General features: G+C 39.2%; 2 protein-coding genes across 3 annotated transcripts; both read right to left on the minus strand.

The window, feature by feature from the left end:
* Window positions 1-601: 601 nt before the first annotated feature.
* Window positions 602-11543, minus strand: LOC115427439 (V-type proton ATPase 116 kDa subunit a). Of its 2 annotated transcripts, none has more exons than XM_030145993.1 (21): window positions 11391-11543; window positions 8658-8776; window positions 7985-8063; window positions 7728-7876; window positions 7540-7635; window positions 7398-7459; window positions 7193-7319; window positions 7016-7098; window positions 6486-6579; window positions 6153-6365; window positions 5909-6059; window positions 5435-5574; window positions 5056-5213; window positions 4879-4969; window positions 4658-4776; window positions 4344-4557; window positions 2582-2692; window positions 2414-2500; window positions 2202-2322; window positions 1833-2004; window positions 602-1412 (listed from the first exon to the last, which is right to left on the minus strand). In XM_030145993.1, exons 2-21 carry the CDS (start codon window positions 8772-8774, stop codon window positions 1319-1321), a joined length of 2478 nt encoding a protein of 825 aa, XP_030001853.1. In that variant the 5' UTR covers window positions 8775-8776; window positions 11391-11543; the 3' UTR covers window positions 602-1318. The 2 variants fall into 2 exon arrangements, with proteins under 2 accessions (XP_030001853.1, XP_030001852.1); XM_030145992.1 differs by having other exon boundaries at window positions 7537-7635.
* Window positions 11544-12644: 1101 nt separating this feature from the next.
* prpf19 (pre-mRNA processing factor 19) lies at window positions 12645-18888 on the minus strand. The gene is made up of 16 exons (XM_030144723.1): window positions 18694-18888; window positions 18343-18492; window positions 17392-17468; window positions 16873-17014; window positions 16627-16700; window positions 15956-16021; window positions 15804-15845; window positions 15613-15687; window positions 15421-15496; window positions 15214-15323; window positions 14940-15095; window positions 14750-14819; window positions 14485-14658; window positions 14021-14103; window positions 13539-13644; window positions 12645-13419 (listed from the first exon to the last, which is right to left on the minus strand). The coding sequence occupies exons 1-16, from the start codon at window positions 18710-18712 to the stop codon at window positions 13322-13324; spliced, it is 1518 nt and encodes a 505-aa protein (XP_030000583.1). The 5' UTR covers window positions 18713-18888; the 3' UTR covers window positions 12645-13321.
* Window positions 18889-19116: the final 228 nt, after the last annotated feature.

Genomic DNA, 19116 nt, shown 5'->3' on the forward strand with positions numbered 1-19116 from the left:
TGAAAGGAACATGCATTTTAGAACAATAGATCTACATAAGTGCTGATCCAGACCCCTGTCCACATCCACATGATCCCTTTGAACATCATTCCTTACATTAGTACCATTACTTCATGGTACCTAACAAAGCAGGTACACTCACTGTTCATGCAGAGGCAGACCTTACAGACCCTGTAGACCACATTGGACCTGAGATTGTTGACTCACTCTCCACACTGTAACTGTTGCTGTCACTGTCTTGTAAATGTATGTGGAAATGACCAAAAAATACCCTGATAAAGGGTTAATAGTTTTGCTTACACATAATAAACCTTTACATTTACTCTGTTACTTTGAGCATTTTCAATTGACTGTACTTTATTCCACTAGTTTTAGAATACTATGAAATACAGCTTAGTTTGCAAATGTTCAGTTTAGAGTACAGATAATAAAATACTTCTTTCATGCCAGTATAATAACACAAATTCCACTACCATGACTGCTGCTGCTAATAATAAAAAATTGATTTTAAAAGGAGAGAGGAGAAATAGGAGACTTCATGTTTAGTGGGTTTATATGAAGATATAACTACTACGTCAATTATGTAACAGGTATGGCAGTAAATGACTTCACACAAATTTTAAAGAAGAAAACCATTTAATTTTAGTTCAAAATTGATCAAATTGACAGTGCAAACCGGCAGAAAATAAGAGATGAGGGTCTAGTTGTGGTGTGGCAATATTTATCATATGACCCAAAAACTTACACATAAACAAGCATTCAGTTCCAATAAGGCACCTAAAAACCATTACTAACAATAAATATCTGCTGTGTCCTGCGTTTGGAAGACAAGAGATGAAGGAAAGTGTCTTTGGCTCATGAAAATAATTAGATAATTCCCTGCTTTTGGTGCATATTACAAGAGTAATTAAAGCACATACACCAATTAAATAACCATACATTCCCTTAAAATGTTGAACATATGCATTAATTACGCACTTCCCTTTTCAAATTGATGTTTATGCTAAAGTTTCATAAAATAAAAATTAACATGATTACCATTTTGTGATCTACTGGGCAGGCATTTAGAAAGTACATAACACTGACAGTGAAAAGAAGATTAGAAAGGGGTATAAAAGTATATATTTTTCATTCCATAAACAATGTTTTCATTCTACTGATGCAAAAATAACCGTTTATACCGTTGTGATCATTGTGCAGGTGAATTAAACCATTTCATTGCCTATAGAAAATACAATACCGTTGTTAAGACAGGATCATTCTTAAATGAGTATGTGCAGTCCAAGCACTCGATAAGATCAAGATGAATGTTTGGCAATCAAATAGCAGCTGATGCATTTATCAGAGCAGAAAAGGAAAATGGGCTCAGCTTGTAGCCTGATCCACTGTAGAACTTGTTTTGAAATTCCACCCTGTAAGAAAGAAAAGTCAACGTTAAAGAAAGTTTGCTTTTTCTTTTGACTTATTTTTACTCTTTTACACATCACTTAACCGCCTGTCAAGTCCAACTCATTACAGACATAGCAAATCTTAAGATTAATAAATTTTTTTGTCATCCAGGACTGACAGAATTGCTGTTGCCATTATCAGTCCATAAAACATACTCTGGGATTAACACTTTAACCAAGAAATTTGAAAAAAATAAATTGCTGGTAATAAACTAAGTAAAAAACATGGCACAGTCTCTATCCTGCAGCCAAAAAGCCACTTTCTTGCAGACATGGTACAAATAGATTTATTTAACTTAATTTAACTTAAATCAGCTACCATGTGTGAGATGAAGGTTTTTGATTTTTGATTGTTAAATATACTCCTTGGGCAATTATTCTCACCAGTGCAGACGGAGCGCGTGCAGGAAAGCTGAAAGGCCCTCCATAACCAGAAGGATGGCGACCGTCAATGTAGCAAAGACGGCGAAAATCAAAGAAAGGATTACAGCTCCCACATACCCCTCCCACTTCAGGGCAAGTCTCATCACCATCACCCACAACACTTCTGACAGCTCTGTGGAAAGACAAAAAGTCAGTCAGATAGTCACCAATGCTTAGAAAAAATTAAATCATGTGCATATGAATAACTAGCTAAAAAAGAATAGCATGAGTGCGTTTGGTTTTGGAGAGGAAGTTTGTCTAAGTCTGTGCATCATGTGAGTTTGACAACGCCCATTGTGCTTTGTGTTCATGTCAGTGAGTGTCACTAACGTGCGTGTGCTAAGCTGAGGGCCCACAGTCGGAGGTAAGAGGCGGTGTTCGAGATGCAGCCCAAGCAGTACTCTATGGTGTGGATGGCTTGGTGCATGAACACATCTGCAGCGTCAAACTCCTGCAGTCAGCACAGTAAAAACAGTTAGAAATTAACCACAACAGTATAGTATGTGAAGGTGAACTGGTACATGAAATGACTTATCCTTTACCTCGTTCTCAGACGCCCCTTCCTCCACCTCCCCTTGTCGAGTGTTGATGGAGCCGTCGTCAGCCACAAGTGGACGCCTTTCTTCATCCTAACGCGAGAATTTAAGATGTGTCGGAAAGCACAGCTAACGGAACCTAAAAATAGTCAGTGGTGGTACACACATACTCACCATTTGATGCCGTCTCTTCCTGAATGTGACGTATTCATAGATGGGGTTTCCTAACAGCAGGACTGGGACAGAACACAAAGCCAGCACCACCAAGACCTTCTGTACTATCATCTACAGAACACAACAGAAACAGAGCAGTTCCACATTTAGGACACACACACACACACACACACACAAGATATTGACCATTTCATCCAAACAGCTTATTCCACTGAGTTCAACTATTTTCCAAAGCATTTTAGCTGTGTGAGTACCATTTATTTTCACATTTCAAGAACTGTTCTCTAGTTATACAGGGTTATTCAAAAAGAATGAACCGATTTCATGATGCATTGCTTCAGTTCTCAAGCATTGTCACGGAATGAGTCAGTGACCATTTGAAAGAGGAGTTTTCTAAGTTCTGAATGGCTGCCTCAATGACCTTAAACATTGAATAACAACAGTGATCAACTCAGTGGATCGTGATATGCTGATACACGTCTGGGAAGAATTCTCTTATGGCACTGATGTTGCCCGTGCTGCAGGTGGTTGCCACATTGAACACTTGTAAGATAGAAAATAAAAGTTGATTGTGAGTAGAATACATGTTAATTGGCTGGAGTTTTCTATTGCTTTTCCTTATTAAAATACTGCGTAATGAAATCGGTTCATTCTTTTTGAATGACCCGGTACAGTACAGCAATATGTCCTGTCCTGTAAAATAAAATAAAATCCTGTTTGATACCTGGTTCCACATCTTGTGACAGATTCATATCTAAAGCAGGTTTCAGGCATTTTAAGCTCAAATCAACCTATAGTAATAGGCTAGAAATAGTATTAAAAAAAAATCATTAAAGAGACAAATAGCATATTACACTTAAACAGGTTGTTATTATTTTGGTTGTTTTACTAGAACTGATTTTCACTTCTCTAACATGAGGAACTTCTAACTTTTAATGCAGCATGTACAGTATTAATAGTTGGGGTAAAATTAAGGGAACTACATAAACATTCTGAATTACTCTTAGACCTGTTTGACAACTGTCTTGTATACTTAAACCTACTTAAACACTTTATATCCTCTTATAGCTTCATATCTGAAGCAGTTTTTGGGTATTTTGAGCTCAAATGAAATTTTACTCATAAACTAAAACCACTGGAGGGGTTCCATCAGAAAATTCTATGCCATTTGGCAGCCATTTATCAGCTTTGTAGAAGGTATGGAAGCTACTAACATATCTGTGTAACTTAAATATCTGTGTACCTTTTGGCTTTGTCACATTTATTTATTTTTACTTTATTTATTTTTAATCGTCTTTCCCCTTATATATTTATTTAAGTGTATGTGAACTTACTTATGTGCGTGTGTGTATACATATATATATGTATGTATGTATGTATGTGTGTACATATGTGTTTCTACATGTATGTGTTTGAAGGGAGTTTGTATATTTCTTTATGTAAGTGCATTATGTCTGGTGGTAGATAAATTTATCCAAGGTCCAGTACTTGGGGTGGGTGGGATGGGTGGGAGGGCAGGTGGATGGAAACTGAATATAACAATTTCATGTCTAAGCTGTATGTTTCTTTTTGTTGACTTGAAAACTGAAAATAAAAAAAGACCTTGATCAAAAAAAACTAAAACCACTGGTTTCACCAGTTTTATTAAAACTAATTCATCACTTTAACGCTCAAGATGGAACTTTTAGGATATATCAGGCAATTATGGAATGTAAGTAACAACACGGTTATGTTTCTTGAGGGAAAAAAGCAGAGTACACACCTGTCCTTTATAGAGGGGACGGTTACTAGGGTTGTCTGTGAAGAGGAACATGTCTATGAAGTGGATAAGTATACTGGGAGCAATTCTGGACTGGTCAGGAGTGTAGGCAATCCACTTAAAGACAACCATAAACACCAGGTATCCAAACAGACACAGCATAAACAACAGCTCAGGGATGAGCACAAAGAATATGCTGTTTATTTTGCCAAAGTGCCTGTGGAAAACAACAATAATATGACAAGTTGGTAAGAACATGTAAAGGAATGTGAGTAAATCTGGAAAAAAGGTTTTGCAGCATGCATAAAAGTACTTACCAGAAGTTAAAAAATGATAAGCAAACTCCAAAAGTCATGTGAATAACACCAATGATGACCGACATCTTCATCTTGTATGAATTAAGGAAAGTCAGCTTGTTGTTGGCGAGACCCCAAACCTGATTCAAGTAAACAAAGCAAGAGACAATGAGTATTCATAAACCATGTATTGGAAGAAACTGTAAATGTAACTGAGGTGCTGAGCACTGAATGGGACACACCGGGTCGATGCCAAATGGATAAGGGCTGGTAAAAACACCGGTCTCATTAGGGTCCATGGCTAAATACTGGCTCCCTGCCAAGACTGATGAACTGAAACGGATCATATAAATAAGTAAGATGGAGAGGTGTGTGGAGTCCAGAGAGGAAAATATTTCCGTGAGGGACACATTACTCACTTCCACTTATTCTTCTCAAACATGGGGCCAACATGCCACCCTGAGCTGAAAACAGTGAGGCCTCTGCTGAAACACTCGTTGTAAATGGCACCGGTGTAGATGGAGAACAGTCCCATCAGCAGAATCAGATACCGTCCTCCGAACATCATTCTCCAGATCTGAACCAGAGACAGAAAGAGAGGAAAGGTGGATTAAATCTCTTGGTGAGCAGTCAAAGACAAAGGGTCAGAACTTTTCATACAGACAATAAATCATTAATAGTACCAGATTAGGAAACATTAGTTGAAAAGATTATTCATTATTACCTCATTATTGATTTTTCAAATATATTTACATAAAAAGACTCAGTGAAACACAAACACATCTAAACCTACAGTACCTCATTGTTGTTGTTCCTCAGTTTTGGGTCCTTTTCCTCAAGCACCATCCACAGGGCAGCCAGAGACATCAGCAAACCATGACCCACATCACCAAACATCACCGCAAACAAGAAAGGAAACGTGATAATGGTGTACACAGCTGCAAAGACACAAATGCAATATATGAGCATAGATAGATACATATACTTTACTGATCCCAAACTGGGCAATTGCAGTGCAGCAGCAGCAGCATGACAAACAATATAACACAAAAATATAACAAGAGCAAACACACAATACATAATAAATTATAAGTATAAAAACAGAACTGTGGAAAATCTGGACAATCAAGCTGTAAGGTGCAAAGCAGAATGTCATTTTCCAGTAAGTCTCCATGAGCATTTTTTCTTTCACTTTGGATAGTATCAATGCAAATTTTCTAAAATACCAGACATATCTGAAAAAATAAAGTTTCCAGTGGTGTGGTGTCTTGCCTGGATTGACTTCACGGTAGCTTGCTACTCCATAAGCGTCCACAATGTTCTGAAAACCAGCTGTGAAAGAGTTGAGGGGAAACAGTGTAGGTGGGGGAGTGGATGAAGGCAGGCGGTTGTAGAAGGAGTCGACCCCACTACCGCTCTTCCTCTGAGGAAGACAAAGGGTTGTATAAAAAGGAGAACTGAAGAACTGTGTGCATCAAAGTCTGTGCAGTGTCAGCTGTGTCGTCCGCCGTCTTACCCCTCCTTCTCTCAGAGCGCTCTGGAGCTCAGGCAGCTTGGCAACGGGACACCAGGCCTCGGCAATCAGGCATTTATCAGTGACCGAAGGGCTGCAGAGATTCAGCACCATCTGGACGGCCTTACACTTCTGCACCCTCACCTTCCACTGTGGCAGCACAGCCACCGCCTGCATCAGCAGCTGCTGCAGGAAAGCCTCGGTCTGTGACAACACCTGAGGTACAGGAGGAAGTGATGGGCTTTATTTTTGGGTTTCAAGTGTGATGCAGGAATTGAAAAAACAATATTGCCGACAGTATTAATAACCAACAAGTCAGAGTGACACTACACTCACAGATTTGATATCTTCAATTCTGCCTTGAAGTCCCTGGAGGATCTCCTCCCTTTCGACAGATCTCTCAGGGTATGCAAACGTCTGTGTGCGAAAGCTGTGGGGATGGAAATCAGAAGTTAACAGGTCACAGAAACAGCAATGTGGAAATCTAAGGTTTTCAGCAAGTTTCAACAGGATGAATCTGAGCATTTCTATGACCATTATGAGCGCAATTTCACTTGTGTCAGGGCTGGACTTAATGTGAACAGTATTGGGTGATGAACAGGATTTGTTGTTGGTTTCTCTGTCTTCCAATGCAACTTTAACCATTGTAACCAAAATTTTTCATTTTGTAAATATCTGTCTTGCACATATTCCACCAGGATTTACAGTCAACATGTTTAAACCAAGTACTAAACCCAAATATTATAAAGTCCTGGCAAAATGGTATTCAACATGTTTCAAGGCCTAAGATTCAGATAAATGGTTTAAAGACTTTTTAAAGATGCATAGAAACCCTGTCTAAGCAAAAACCACACTGATGAACCCACCAGTCACAGATCTTCTTCACTTTCTGTCCAATCTGATCTCCCCAGTAGGAAATGAGAAACACCGTCCATTGCACCATTTCCCCCTGCAAATGAAGAAAGACAAAAGAGATGTGATAAAACACTCAGAACGAGGCATTACTCATCCTCAAACCCCTTCTGTGTGTCTCAGTTTCCCACCGTATCAGGGTGTTCGAGTCGTTCCTCCATTTCCCTGAAGTCAACGATGATATAACCGCGACACGCCCGCCACAGCAGCCGCTCAAATGAGGGCACCTTCCAAGGATGGACCACTCCTGCCACAAAACTAGGACGGGGATATGTCAATGTAGATTTTAAAAAGTAAAACACCTATGTTAATGACACAATAGAAAATGAGATCTACCTGAGGTGTACATCTTGGCGGTTATCAAAAAGGCCATGGTTTTCCAGGACCGGTGGTGGTGCCTATGAGAAGAAGCTGTAAGTCAGATCATATAAAGCAGTGTAATAAAGCAGAGATCATGCAGACATGGAGCTCTTACTACCTGTGAGGCAGTGAGAGAGTGTGTTTGGGTCAGGACTCCTCTGTACTGACAAAGCTGAGTCAGCTGAGCTCGAAGGCTGTCTCTGTTCCTGGACACCTGATAAAACACAACATGCGTCAAGCCAAGAATTTTGATATTAAAGTGCTCAAAGAATGGCAAGACTGTGCCCTCTACTCTGGAGATTTCACCTCTTTGAGCTCTCTGGCCAGCCTCTCGCTCTCCTCCTCGATAGTGATGAGCTCACGAGGCTGAGGGGCTGAAGGCATCGGGCATGGAGGAGGGAGAGGACCCTTCAGGGGCGGCGACAGGGACCGATTGATCTCCTGCTCCAGGAAATCTGAGAGGGCCAAAAAGAATGTCAAAAAGGGCAGATGAAGAGCCCTGGCAAAATGGATCAGGTTCTAACATGTAGAAACAGGTTGGAAGCAATAAAACAAACACATACTAAAGGTTTTTTCAAGTTCCTCGCATCTCCTGACTTCACCGACAAACTTCCTCTGAAAGGCGTTCACGTTAGGATTTAACTGGCACATGAGAACACAAGGGAAAGGAAACAAGCAACAAGGTTAGTCATGCTCATATGATCAAAATATAATGAGGAACATTTTGCTGTGCTTCAGTGACTCAAGGCATTTATCAGTTTACCTCTCATCTAACCTCATTTAGAAACACTGAAGTGTAAAGAACTGACTTTAATATAGAAACTTTGTCGAGGAGTTAATGGTTTTCTTTGTTGTGCTTTATAGGAATCTAAACATACTGAAGGAAACAGCAAAATTAAATCAACATGTTGCGCTCCAGGAATAAAAATACATTCTACAGATCATGTGGTTAATGAAGAAAACAACTCCATCCTTCCCTTCAACAATGAAAATTATCATTAGCTATGGTGCGTAGCAGTTACTGATTTGCATGACCCAAAAGATCTTATCATTTTCACTGTGGAGATTTAGAAGCACATTCCTACATCTATCTGCAAAACAATGAACAAAAACACATATAAAACTAGTAAACAAAATGTCTGCAGAGAATGTGACAGTGGCCGAGTGGTTCATGTGCCTGTATGTTTTAGGTTCATTTTACGTATATGACTCAGAACTGAATCAACATGTACTTACATCTCTAAACTCGACCAGGCCCAGTTCTCCCAGCTCACTGACACAATTGTAGGCTGAACCAGACTGGAGGAAGAGCTGCACCAGGCAGACCTCCTCACTGCGAAACATGGAGCCCATAGCTGCAACGAAAACACCATGACAACATGTTTAATGAATGGTACTCAAGGGTTAAAGTTCAAGAAATCTTTATTGTCCCTAAGGACGGTATACATTGTGTGAAGCCAATAGAGTAACATGAAGTGCAACCAACATTCAGAACCAACAAAACACTAATCCTATCAATACATGTAAATAATTGGTGTAAAATGCAGTTTGTCATCTTTTCATGGTTGTCAGATATGACCCATTTGGACCTTCAGAGGCTCCATAGTTGCCGTGGAAACACTGCAATCTTTTACAACATTGATTCACCAGTAAAACCCATGGAGTTGGATCAATGACAGTGGATGGACACATTTGTTTTTATGTTCAGTTAATGATACCTTTGCTGAAAAAGTCACTTTCTCTTCAGTTTTCTGTGTTTTTGATATAATGACCCTCAACTTTACTCTGATCTTTAATGAACATCTACATGATCAGTGATTTAAATATAGGAAAATACATGATTTACACTGAAAAAAATGCAAAATAAGGAAGCTAATATTACAATCAATGGTAGTAAATCATTTAAGAAAGGTTAAATATAGAGAAACAATCATTTGGGAACTGACACAAAAGTAGCTCTGGGTCTGTATGGGTTAAATAGCATAAATATCACATTGAACAGATTAAAAACCCAATCACAGCAGGTACAAAGGTATTCTTCAGTCGGTTAGTCCTGCATTTTGGCAATCGGCAACCAGATGGAAGCAACTCAAACTCAGTGTGGAATGGATGGCTCAGGTCAGCCAAGATGGACTGAGCCTGCTGTAAAAACCTCACCTTGTAAAGATGAGGGAAACCATGCAATGCTATGCCTGAAATTCTACTGCACATTTTTACTATGATTTGCAGTCAGTTCCTATTTCTTACAAGACTGCCAAGACTTCCAAACCAGCAAATAAAAGAAGACTTGAGTCTGGATTTCATAAAATCTGGTAGGCATTAAAACCACAAATCTTACAATAAAAATACATGCGCTGGTGGGCTTTTTTTTGCAGACTGTGTCAACATGAGTCAAACCTCAAACATTCTCTTATGATTGATGATGTAATGAGTGCAGGACAGTTTTAGTGGGACGAAAGATCCCACTGAAAAACAGAGGGAGGATGGGAAGACAGTAAATGATATACAAAATTCAGTATAATTCTTTACTTAGAATGACAAAGGGCCTCAGTGACAATGGAGAAGTGTGTAAATGAAAGAGGAAGCATCGAGTTCTGTGATTATCAGGTGGGATTTCCATTTTTACTTAGGCATATTGAGTCACCATTATGCCATTTTTCCAAAGCTAAAAAAAAGATGACATAGATCTACATATACATATATGCTCTAGTGTACAATTAACCCAAAAAAACCCAAACATCTACCATCTACCAAAATCATCTACTGATGTAACTGTTTAATCCCTGTTGATCCACTAATCCTATTAATACATGTAAATAAATGGTGTAAAACACAGTTATTCATCTTTTCATGGTCATCAGATATGACCCATTTGGATGTCCAGAGGTTTCGTAGTTACAGTGGAAACACCATCATCTTCTACAACATTGATTCACCAGTAAAACCCATGAAAGTGGATCAATGACAGTGGATGGACACACTGGGTTTATGATCAGTTAATGAGAGATTTTGCTGAAAAAGTCACTTTTTCTTCACTTTTCTCTATTATTGATATAAGAACCCTTAACTTTACTCTGAGCTTTCATGAACATCTATATGATTAATAAATTAAATGTTGGAAAATACCTGATTTTCACTGCAAGAAACACAACATACAGAAGATAATATTACAATAAATGGTGATAAACCACTTAAAGATGGTTAAATACTGACACAAATGTCACTCTAGGTCCTTATGGGCTAACTGAAATGTATTCTAGCAATGTTTGTGATTTCATGGTCATTCTTGCAGGTGTATATATTAGGGAGTTAAACTGTAAGTGGTATTACTCCTCTATATATCACTCATTTAATAGTTTTTAATTCAACTGTAGGTAAAGTGGACAAAATATTAGAAACACCTCTTGGTATTAGAGATATCACAACAGACACACCACAGTATAAATGACATAACCATTAAGTTCAATGATCACTTTTCTAAAACAGAATGAAAACTCAGATGACAACCTTCATTAAGAACACTTGAATGCTTAGTCCGACACACACTGGAGCTAATCCCGCCTCAGAAACACTAAACCTGCAGATACCGTGTACTGTTGCGTAAACTTTGGAGAAGTCAATGACTTACTGTTTATCGACAGACCAACGAATATACAAAGAAAATGTGGTTTTAGAGGTAAAGTGTCCCTCTTTGAGCCTTAGTTCTTTGACCTTTTTCGTTTTCTCCATAATCAACACGGTGTCACTTTCGTTTTTCGGCTCACACCGTGTTGATCCGGATGACACCTACAGCGGCACAGGTTACGGATATTTGACGTTACAGGGTTAATTCACAGAGGTTTTTGAGTGAAACACGAGTGAAATGTTGTGACCAGACACAAACACAAAGGGTCCCTCTGCGGCTGCGTTAACGGTTATGTGAAAAGCCGCTCAGTGTTGACACCATGAAGCTAAAGCCGGACTCCTCACCTTGTCTGGGGCTGGAATCCGCTGAGTCCGACCTGCTCTGTCCGGATGAAGAGCCCCGTACCGGTACACGGACCACAAACACACAACCGGGACAAACCAGACGGCTTAATCAGAAGTTGTGTGTGTGACTACACTGGACTTCCCGTTTGTCAAAGTCACGTTACTGCTGCCTCACGTGACGCTTTACGGCAGTTTCCCTTTTGGCCACGAGGGGCCGACACTGCACCGTGTTTCCAACAGAGGATGGACTGTCTGATGCAGACTGTCAACATCTGTTTATTCAAAATATATGGAAATTATATGCTATATGTTCAACTATATATAAAATATACCAACACTCACGAATGAGCTCTTCTTTTGAACGTTTTCCTGGATATCAATGACTTTGTGACAGTTTTCACAGGAGCTTTAACAACTCTTTATGTGCAAAGAGTCACGTGATTTTGATGTCTGTACTGAGGTCCACGTGTCCACAGTGCACCTGACCAGCGAAAACACTTTAATTTAATAATCTTAAAAAGAATACAGTAGCCCACTGTAGCTGATACTTAATATTATTAAATCACAAATTATGACCCGTTCCTCTAGGGTCGGATAACACTTGATGCTGTTGCTATGGTAATAAAAGTTCTGGTTAGTGCCACTGGTTATTCTAAGTGACTGTTATCACAGTAACAGCGAGGGCCCAAAAACAAAACCTCCTATCTGCAAATTTTTAGATTTTGAGTTTTCCCATTAAATGGTGAGAACAAGGATGACTCCACATTTTCAGTCTATCTGCAAGATAATCCCGCCTTTTTTTGACATGAAGGTCACCTGACAAAAACCTCCTAGGCCATACTATAAGAAAACTAAACTGTTTTTGCTTCCTGAAAAAAGTGATTTTTTCAGGTAGGTTTTGTATTCTGGCCATCGACAGGTCTTGGTTCCAAATCCTCATCAGGTGTCAGTGGTTCCTTTATTTTACTCCTCTCCAACTTAGCCTGAGTTCTCATCTAATGAAAAAAAAAATCCAGCTTCACCCCATAAAAAGGGGATGAGGCTGGATTGTTGAAACTTGAACAGTTCATTCAAGAACCTCCCTTAAGTTCATGAAAACCAGTTCCCCATTTTTTTTTTCCATCCTTACATGGGAGATCCCATCCTTCAGTGTGGAGGTAGTTAACATCACATTTATGATATGCTAACCAACTTCATCTCACAGTGAAATGATTTTAACTCATGCAAGACTCCAGTGTTATTCTTACAAAAAAATAGCAATACAAAAGATATTTTATTTTATTGTAAAAGAGCAGAGGTGCAACAGGAAAAAATGGCAAGTAATGAAAAATATACAATTGGAAAAAGACCCTTATATGGAACAAACTAAACAGGACATGAAAAATTGAGGGGATGCTAAAGGTTGAGGTTCTTGACAATCAAGAACATTTTTTCACAGAACATAAATCTCATGTGTTCCATTATTTGTCGGACTGTGCATCACTACACATGTATTTGATTTGACCCTAAAGAGACAGTAATGAAGCCGGTATACATTAGAAAACAACGCAGACTGTTACCACACCAATTATAGTACACAACAGTGTACAACTGAGTTTAAGAACAAGCAATGGTAGCCCCCCCAATCACACACAAAAAAACTACAGGAAATATCATAATAACTGGTATTTCATATTACACGGACATCTGCATCTGATCTCACATAATTTAGACCCAGATTAAGAAAGCCAAAGAACATACTGCTTTAGTTTCAAATAGCAGATAACTTCATTGGTCTTCACTTGGCGTTAGGACTAATACACTAAAGAAGCAAACTAAGCTGTGATTTTTTTTTGTTTTTCTAAAAATTACAGATTAAGGAATTGACTGCTCCAACATAAAACCCCTTCCTCATCGCCCCTTTTATATCGTCACATTCACTTTATTCTATTTTATAAACTGTAAAACTTGAGACTTCTGTCCATTCCTGCGGAGGACAGGAACTGAGCGTTCTCACCAAAGGCCACTCCAGTCACCAGCCCTGAGTGGTCTACAATTAGAGGAACAAAGACAACAAGGTCAGAAACCAGCTGCCACTCATATGTGATGTGCATGTAGAATAAACATTTTCAAACATATATCAAAATAAAAGGCCATTTTTGCCCTCACCAGTGAAATTGAGAACCTCAGACCACTGCTTGCAGATGTAGACACGGATGTCAGATCCTCCTACAGCCAGGTAGGTACCACTCTGGTCAAACACAAGGGATTTCACCTGAAAAAGAAAAACAGAAGTGCTTACGATTAAGAAACAACTGTCAAGACAAAAAAAAAAAAAAAACACTAAATGAAGGCACAATGATATGATGCAATGATATGCAATGACAGTAGTAATATGGTTGCATGCCTCATAGCCAAAAACTAAAAGAAAAGGGCTAGTTGCACAATCAATGAGCGCAACTGCCAAGTAGCCACTCATTAAACAACATTCAGAGTATTGATTAGTAAAGTAATAGGTTCTGTCTCATGGGTTGAATCCATTTAAAAATAAATCACTTAATGTTCCACACTGAATGATGTGGCCTTCCCTCTAGTTCATCGGACTCTGTGAAACAAATCAAAGAGCGCATTTTCAGAATATCAATTCTTACCTCGTAGTTGTTGTCGAGGGTGATGGTCTTGAAATTCTTCAGTTTCCTCAGATCCCACAGTTTCAGAGAGCAGTCCTGAGCACCTGAAACACACACAGATGTCATTGTCATTAAGTGAGCTGTAACAATGATAACCTTATTTCTACTGTACATTTCAAAATCAGAGTTTAAATGCAATGTACAAAATAAAATACCACAAAAAATAAAAACAGCAAAGAAATCCCACAACAGCCAGAAATTATATAATGAATAAAAAAAGTAACTGGAAACCAAATAATTCTGCAAATAATAATCTGTGTAAACTAATAAACTGTGGACTGTACCTCTCCTTTTACTAAAGAACATGTGTCAAATGTGAAAAGAATCAGGTGAATAGTGTTCAAGAAATCAGTTGGGGCAAAAATCTGGGACAGGCAAACTTCCACGCACTTTTCTAACTCAGTACAGATGCTGGTGGTTCTTACCTGTGGCCAAGTAGTATCCGTTCTCAGAGAAAGCAATAGAAGTGACAGGTCCAGAGTGACCTGGGAAATTAGCCACGTTGGTGCGCTCCTTCAGATCCCAGATCTTGATTTGGGAGTCGGCTGTTCCAGTGCCAAAAATTAGACCATCAGGGTGGAACTGAGCACAAGTGAGAGCTGTGGAGAACCGACAGAGACTTTACCATCTGGGACAGGCTTCTTACTTACTGAGACACTCAGACACAAAAGGAAACAAAGAGGCACTTACCACAGCCAGCGCTCTCATCAGTAACTTTAGTGAGGACTCTACCAGTTTGGATGTCAGAGAAGGCCCAGTACTGCACAATAAAAAAAGAAGGCAATGAATAAACAGAAAAAAAATGTGATTCCTTACACCATTATTGCTCTCTCTAATTAACAATTCAATGTGTTGGTACATTCCACAGGTGCAAACCAACCTGATCCTCAGAGGAGCTGAGCAGGTAGTCCCCGGTAGCATGCAGGGACAGTCCGGTAACCCCGGCTTCATGGGCGCGTACGACCTGGACACAATTGCCCCCGGTGACGGACCACACACGGATGGTGGTGTCGGGAGATGCAGAGAAAACCACAGACTAGAGGGGAAAAGAAAGGCAGAAGGAGAACTGAATGAATAGTAAGTAAGAGTAACAGACCCTGTTTGTCTCTATAAAATTCAATCACAAGTTCATTTATTGAAGACAGAGTTGTTACCTGGGATGGATGGTAAATGACAGACGTGACCTTCTTGGTGTGGCCCTTGAGTGTGGCCACAATCTGCTCCTCATTCTTGTCGAACACCACCACATTCTTATCAGCTCCACCTGTCAGGACACAAAGGAGTTAATACCAAAGAAAAGCACCCACATAAGCGGCGGTGTGTTTTCACTTAAGGCAAATTGGATGAAGATGTCAATGTACCGGTGAGGACTTTGTTGGTGTCTGACGGACACAGATCTAGAGCCAGAATACCGGGCACACTGGCACTATGAAGACCCTGAAGGCAACACAAGCATGATGACCCAATGCATATTAGATCAAATCATTTTAAGGAATGGTTACAGCCGAAATAACAATTTATACATTATTTAACCAGAAAAAAATAACACTTACAGCATGGGAGGCCACTTGACGATATTTGCTCAGATCTTCAGCCATAACCAGATCCACTGGAACGGTCTTTCCTCTCTGCAATAATAACAAACAGCAGTTATAAGGGGTGTGATAGTAAAGTAAGAGAGGTATTACACAGTGTAATGTGTCAACAGGGATAATGTTGCAAACTATGAAGAATTATTTAATACCTTCTTTCTCTCTGTGGTGAGGATTGTGGCTTTGTCTTGGAGCTGCAAGAAAGAAAATGCATTTTTACACAGCAGGAAAAACACATGCCAGAGGAAAAAAACTGGAAGCTTAGTCACATAATCTGTAATAATACTGGAAAAAAAAGTCTCACCTTCTGAATGATCTCTGGAGTCATTCCCACCTGTTCACTAATGTCCATAGGCTCTCCACCAGCACCCTGACAAGACAGGCACAGGTTATTAGCAGGAAGAACACAGGTGTGCAGAGAGTTTTCCCATGGTAAGAGAATTATGAGACTACATCCATCTACTCCTGTACCACCTGGAGCTCTGAATAAAATTCTGATCAAGGTCATTATGGAAACAACTATTTTTAAATGAACACTGCTCAAAGTGATTTTCCGTCATTTTGTAACAGCAGTGGCAATTTTACAGTGATGTGGTGGTGCTGCAGAAATACTGTTTACTTGCATAAAATAATAGAGGCCGTTAAACTTTCTTACAGAGTGCAAACAAATAATATTAATCTAAACTTTAGGATGGAGATTACAAGATAATCAGCACATCTGCAATCAGAGCAGCTTTGAACTTCACATGCTGCCCCCCTGATTTTTCGCACTTGGATTTAGTAAAAAGTAAAACTGGTTACCAAAGTGTTTCATTTTAAGAACCGTCACTGTCTTCAAAGTTTTCTATAAATACACCGGTCAAGGTTTGAGCCAGGTAACATCTCAGTACACATAATCAAGATGACACCATTCTTTCACCTCATTTCAAAGCAATCAAAAAACCCTGTGTGCATTACTAAAAGACAAATACTCACTGCTGCAGCTGGCTGAGAGGCAGGAACTGCCTGAGGGGCAACCAATCCAGCTTGGGGTTTGAGCGTGGCAAGAGCTGTAAAAAAAAAAAAAAAAAAAAGAAAAAAAAGAAATGACATCATTAGAGAACCATAGCTATATACTTTTATCTCTCCATTTATGTTGCCATGGATAACATTGCTAGGCAAGTTAATGCAGAAATATAAGCTGATTTCTGGTCTTAACACTTGGAATTTTGCCCAACTCACCTTCTCTTGCAGCAGTGACCTCTTTGGTGAGTCGAGCGATGACTCTGCAGGCAGCATCATGTTGGTACAGAGCGTGTGACAGTTCTTGGCGGGTAGTCTGAAGCTGCTGCCGTAAAGTGAAACTGTGAAGCATAACAGCATCCTACAATGCAAGAAAAGGGTGTTAGACAGAAGGAAATGTCTAAATCGCTGTTGGTTTAAAATTAAAAAAAAAAAAAAAAAAAGACATTATGATTTGAGAGAATCAAGTACAGTAGGTGCATAGTAAAAGATGCTCCTATGCTTTTCTGATGTGTTTATCATATTGTGCTGAAAATACACTTACATACATAGGTCAGCATCAATAGAAGCAATTTTAAAAATGCTTTTGTGTTTTCTTTAACTCCTTTCAAATAGTGACATATAGTACATACAGATGTTGTGAGGTTAGACTTCTGGTAACTATTAGTTTGCTTTTAAGAGAAGTCTTTGTAAATTTAAGTAACATTTCTCTTTTGCTCTCTTGAACAAAATACTCACCCATTCATCTTGCAGAGACTTGAGAATAGCAGGAATACTTGTTGCAGATGGTGCCTTTGGTCTAATGGGATGGGACACTAAAAGAGAGAAGACATGATTAAGTTTACTTATTCTGCCCATTGTATGTATTAAGTTTAGTGCAATGACTTCTTAGAGATTTGGGACTGTTTTTCCAAATCAGTGTATTTTGTGATATTTGCTGCAGAGCCATCACAGCCCACTCATAAGGCCCCTCAACACAATTGAAATGGTCGTGTAGCGTTTTAAAATGGCACTCTATTGACTTAACAACTTTAACTTACTATCTTACAGAAGTTTTTATGTTTCCTATGGTTATAAAGATAACTGGACACATCTGAAAAAAAAAACAATCCTTATGTAAATAACCTATGTTGAAAGCAATTTGTAGTAGTTTTGAATTATTATGCATAACCACAAAATTGAAATATTTAGTCTATGCTCCTTCTCATATATCTGATTGCATGCTTTAAGTGCATCATCTGTAGAAACAGAAAAGATCTTGTTACCACCATAGATTAATAATACCAAGTTAACTTAAAAAGAGTATTTTACTCTCCTGAAGATAAGCTTTAAAGATGAAGGTCATCTTTCATATGCAAAACTGAAATTGCGCATAACAGTGAACCATGAAGATTCATTTCTTATTTCTTGGAACTAGTTAAAATAGTGTTGTAATGCCGTTTCAAGATTACGCAGAAATGCAGTATTTAAGGGCAAATAACATCCATAAAGCTATAAAGCACTCAAATCCGCCATAAATCTGATAATATCACTGCATAAATGCGCAAAATACACTCTAAACTACAATATCTACACCTCAGTCTATCGCACTTTAGTTCCTTTATTAAGTTTGAACCACATAGCCTCCACGCTGGTGGAATTCACCATTGCTGCATTGCTAATAAACTAAGTACCAGGTATAAAACTTACCTTTGATATCTACGAGCTGCTCCTCAGACAGAGGTTGACCGTTCATCGGGTCGGTCCCATTCTCTGCGATGTACTTCTCGATCAGCCTGCGCTCAAACACCTGGTTAGACACCGGAGAGACGCACGGGTGCTCCGGGACCTCATTGGAAACTGAAAAAATAAGTTTAAAACATCTTATTAACAGCACCACTTACACTAAAATAATCGACGAGCAAGGCTGATGGAAATGAATGGAGCGCAACGCGGCACTGCATGGCCCTTGTCGTTAGCTAAATTAGCTTGTAGCATTAGGTCGGTGTTTAGCTAGGCTACACTGCCGCTCTTCATGTGAATGAATTGAACTTCACTTACTTGCACAAACTAGAGACATCTTCCTATCGTAGTCCTAAAAATCGCCTCTGAAAATGGAATAAGCTCGTCTAGTACTTTGACACTTGTTGTCGCGAATATTTACTTTACAGAATTATGTTTTGCTCGAATTGGAAGTAGCACGCTGTCCTTTCATTGCCGCTACAACCAGGACGCTTCTTCTTCGTCTTCTACGCGCGCTGTGCTGTCATGCGCACATGTTACTCCACCGCCCCCTACCCACGGAGACAGGACAACGCTCTGTTTGAATCTATCTACTGTTGCGCTCATTAGTTTACATACCCTGGCAACATCTGTGAAACATTGTCCATTTTCTCAGCCGTTACGTTTAATTTATTGATTGTGCTTTTTAGATGCCTCGTAATTAACCCCCGAAGAGAAGGCAAGGGGTTTTTGGTGTCAGTT

Source organism: Sphaeramia orbicularis, chromosome 10 (assembly GCF_902148855.1).
Source record: "Sphaeramia orbicularis chromosome 10, fSphaOr1.1, whole genome shotgun sequence".
In the NCBI taxonomy this organism is placed as follows: domain Eukaryota; kingdom Metazoa; phylum Chordata; class Actinopteri; order Kurtiformes; family Apogonidae; genus Sphaeramia; species Sphaeramia orbicularis.

What these genes read in the sequence shown, in the direction of transcription:
- LOC115427439 (XM_030145992.1), bottom strand. Translation starts at nt 8,774, where the DNA reads ATGGGCTCCATGTTTCGCAGTGAGGAGGTCTGCCTGGTGCAGCTCTTC. An exon ending in AAGGGGCGTCTGAGAACGAG is followed by an intron (nt 2,323 to 2,413) that starts GTAAAGGATAAG and finishes TGCTGACTGCAG; the next exon opens with GAGTTTGACGCTGCAGATGT. An exon ending in CCTCAGCTTAGCACACGCAC is followed by an intron (nt 2,005 to 2,201) that starts GTTAGTGACACT and finishes GTCTTTCCACAG; the next exon opens with AGCTGTCAGAAGTGTTGTGG.
- prpf19 (XM_030144723.1), bottom strand. An exon ending in AGTCTCTGCAAGATGAATGG is followed by an intron (nt 17,015 to 17,391) that starts GTGAGTATTTTG and finishes CTTGCATTGTAG; the next exon opens with GATGCTGTTATGCTTCACAG. An exon ending in CCTCTCAGCCAGCTGCAGCA is followed by an intron (nt 16,022 to 16,626) that starts GTGAGTATTTGT and finishes CTGTCTTGTCAG; the next exon opens with GGTGCTGGTGGAGAGCCTAT.